The sequence below is a fragment of the Belonocnema kinseyi genome, chromosome 1 (assembly GCF_010883055.1).
Source record: "Belonocnema kinseyi isolate 2016_QV_RU_SX_M_011 chromosome 1, B_treatae_v1, whole genome shotgun sequence".
Taxonomy (NCBI): domain Eukaryota; kingdom Metazoa; phylum Arthropoda; class Insecta; order Hymenoptera; family Cynipidae; genus Belonocnema; species Belonocnema kinseyi.
Genome location: NC_046657.1, coordinates 32,432,500 through 32,435,500, shown reverse-complemented (window position 1 = coordinate 32,435,500; position 3,001 = coordinate 32,432,500). Strand labels below are relative to the sequence as shown.

The 3,001-nt window shown below is 24.7% G+C and overlaps 1 protein-coding gene across 1 annotated transcript in view; it reads right to left on the bottom strand.

Moving 5' to 3' along the window:
• Positions 1–3,001, bottom strand: part of LOC117177405 — a 38,355-nt gene that overhangs the window by 6,825 nt on the left and 28,529 nt on the right. Inside the window, exon 4 of the mRNA XM_033368064.1 lies at positions 2,371–2,612. Coding sequence (XP_033223955.1) covers positions 2,371–2,612 — 242 coding nt within the window. The remainder of the gene's footprint in view (positions 1–2,370; positions 2,613–3,001) is intronic.

Genomic DNA, 3,001 nt, shown 5'->3' with positions numbered 1-3,001 from the left:
TCAGCTATTGCATTTTTGGTTAAAAATTAAAAGTTTTCAGTTTACAATTAAATTATTTGGTTGAAAATTGGTATTTTTTTATTGGAAAATTCAACAATTTTATTGAAAATCATTTATTTCTTTGAAAAATCGTCATATTTTGTGGAAAATTAATCTTCTTGGTTGAATTTTCATCTATTCTAATTAAAGATTCATTATTTTAGTTTAAAATGCATCAGTTAATTGTAAAATTGTATTTAAAATATAAATATTCCGTTTTGGGTGAAAATGTATTCTTTTAGTTCAAAATTCAACCATTTGTTAAAAAATTGGTATTTTTGAGCTGAAAATTCAACTATTTTAGTTAAAAATTCATCAATTTGTATTTTTGTTTAGCCTAAAATTCAACTATTTCAGTAAAAATTCATCTATTTTGTTTAAAAATCGAAATATTTTATACAAATTTTGTTTCTTTGTTGAAAATTTTTGTTTTTGCATGAAGAATTTAAATATTTGTGTAAAAATTGGTCTTTTAAAATTAAAGATTCAACTTATTTAGTTCAAAATACATCTGTTTTATTGAAAAATGGAAATATTTTGTAAAAAATTCATCTTTTTAATTGAAAATTAAACGATTCCACTTTTAGATCTATTATTGTATATAAAATATCATCAGTTTGTTGGAAAATTATTATTTTTTTTTTGTAAAAATATAAATATTCTATTTTTGGGTGAAAATTGATATCTTTAGTTCAAAATTCAACTATTTGTTTAAAAATGTGTCTTTTTTAGTTGAAAATTCAATTATTATTTTAATGAAAATTTTTCTGTTTTGTTGAAAAATCAAAATGTTTTGTACAAAATTAATCTTCTTGGTCGAAAATTCATAAGTTTGTTGGAAAATTATATATTTTTAAAAATAAAAATTTAACTAATCCATTTTTGGTAGAACATTGATATTTTGGAGTCGATAATTCAACAATTTTATTAAAAATCATCTTTTTTTTTTTTTAAATCGTCATATTTTGGGGAAATTAATCGTCTTGGTTGAATTTTCATCTATTTTAATTAAAGATTCATTATTTTAGTTAAAAGTGCATCAGTTTATTGTAAAATTATATATTTTTAAATACAAATTTGACTATCTCATATTTGGTTGAAAATTGATCTTTTTTAGTTCAAAATTCAACTATTTTAGTGAAAATTCATCTTTTTTATTGAAAAATCGAAACATTTTGTTATAAAAATAGTCTTATTTTTTGAAAATTCATATTTTTTCATGAAAAATTTAAATATTTGTGTGAAAATTGGTATTTTAAAATTAAAGATTCAACTAATTTAGTTCAAAATTCATCTATTTTATTGAAAAGTGGAAATATTTTTTTAAAAATTTATTTTTTTTATTGTAAATTCAACGATTTCACTTTTAGATTTATTATTGTATATAAAAATTCATCAGTTTCTTGTAAAATTATTTTGTTTTTGTTTTAAATGTTGAAAAATAGAAATGGTTTGTACAAAATTAATCTTCTTGGTCGAAAATTCATAAGTTTGTTGGAAAATTATATATATATTTAAACAAAAATTTAACTATCCAATTTTTTGTTAAAAATTTATCTATTTTATTTCAAAATTAAAATAATTGTATAAACATTACTATTTTTTAGCTGAAGGTTCGTTTTTTTTTTCAAAATAAATATTTAACTATCCCTTTTTTGGTTGAAAAATTGATCTTTTTTAGTTCAAAATTCAACTATTTGTGTAGAAATTAGTCTTTCTTTATCCTAAAATTCAACTATTTTCGTGAATTTTATCTATTTTGTTTAAAAATTATTATTTTCATTTGGAAATTAACATTTTTATCAAAAATTAAATTATTCTAGTTAAAGATTCATTATTTCAGTTGAAAATTAATTTTTTTTTTGAGATTAAAATTGAATTATTTTTTCAAAAAATTAATCTTCTTTAGCTAAAAATTCAACTATTTCTGTGAAAATTAATCTTTTCTTGAAAAATCGTCATGTTTTTTGGAAAACTAATCTTCTTGAATGAAAATTCAACTATTCCATTTGAAAATTCATCTATTTTCTGGAAAAACAATTATTTCAGTTTAGAAATGAACATTTTTATTGAAAGTTAAATTATTCTAATTAGATATTCATTATTTAAGTTGAAAATTAATCTTTTTATTCAAAAATTAAATTGTTCTACTTACGGATTTATTATTTTGGCTGAAAATTCATTAGTTTGTTGGAAAATCATTATATTTTTGTAAAATAAAAATGAAATATTCCATTTTTGGCTGCAAGTTGATTTGATTATTTCTGTTTTTCTTCTCAATTTCATTATTTCATTTGTTTTGTTGTTGTTGTTGTTGTATTAAGGATTCACGTGAAGCAGGAAGTTGAGATGATGGAAGGGTCGAGTCAGCATCACGTGTGCAATGTGTGCGGTGAGTGGTTCGAGGAGGCGTTGGCCCTTTTGGCGCATGCCGAGCTGCACGCGAGATCGCCGAGTCGGCGGTGCTTGTTGTGCGGCGAGGTCTGTCGGGACGACGCGGAAGTTGCGGAACACGTGAGGCAGAACCACGCGGACGACGCGCCGCCAAACACCTGTCACCAGTGCGGCAAGACCTGCAAGGACAAGCGCAGTCTGCTCAAGCACTCCTGGGTTCACAATGTCGACAAGACCTTCAGCTGCACCAAGTGTGGCAAACGGTTTCACAGTAAAGCGAGACTACGCAGGTAACGTCATCTATCTATCTATCTGTATCTCGAAACGGCTGAAAAATACCGAAAAAATAACGTTCCCGACAGTTTATAATATTACCGAATAGGAAAATTGGCGAGTAGTAAAATTGCCGAAAAATAAAAACACCGAATTAGTAGAAAATTCCCCAATAATAAAATTCGCGAGTAACAAAATTGCCGAAAAATAAAAATACGGAATTGGAAAATTCTCGAAAAATAAAATTCCCGAATAATAAAATTCGCGAGTAACAAAATTGCCGAAAAATAAAAAT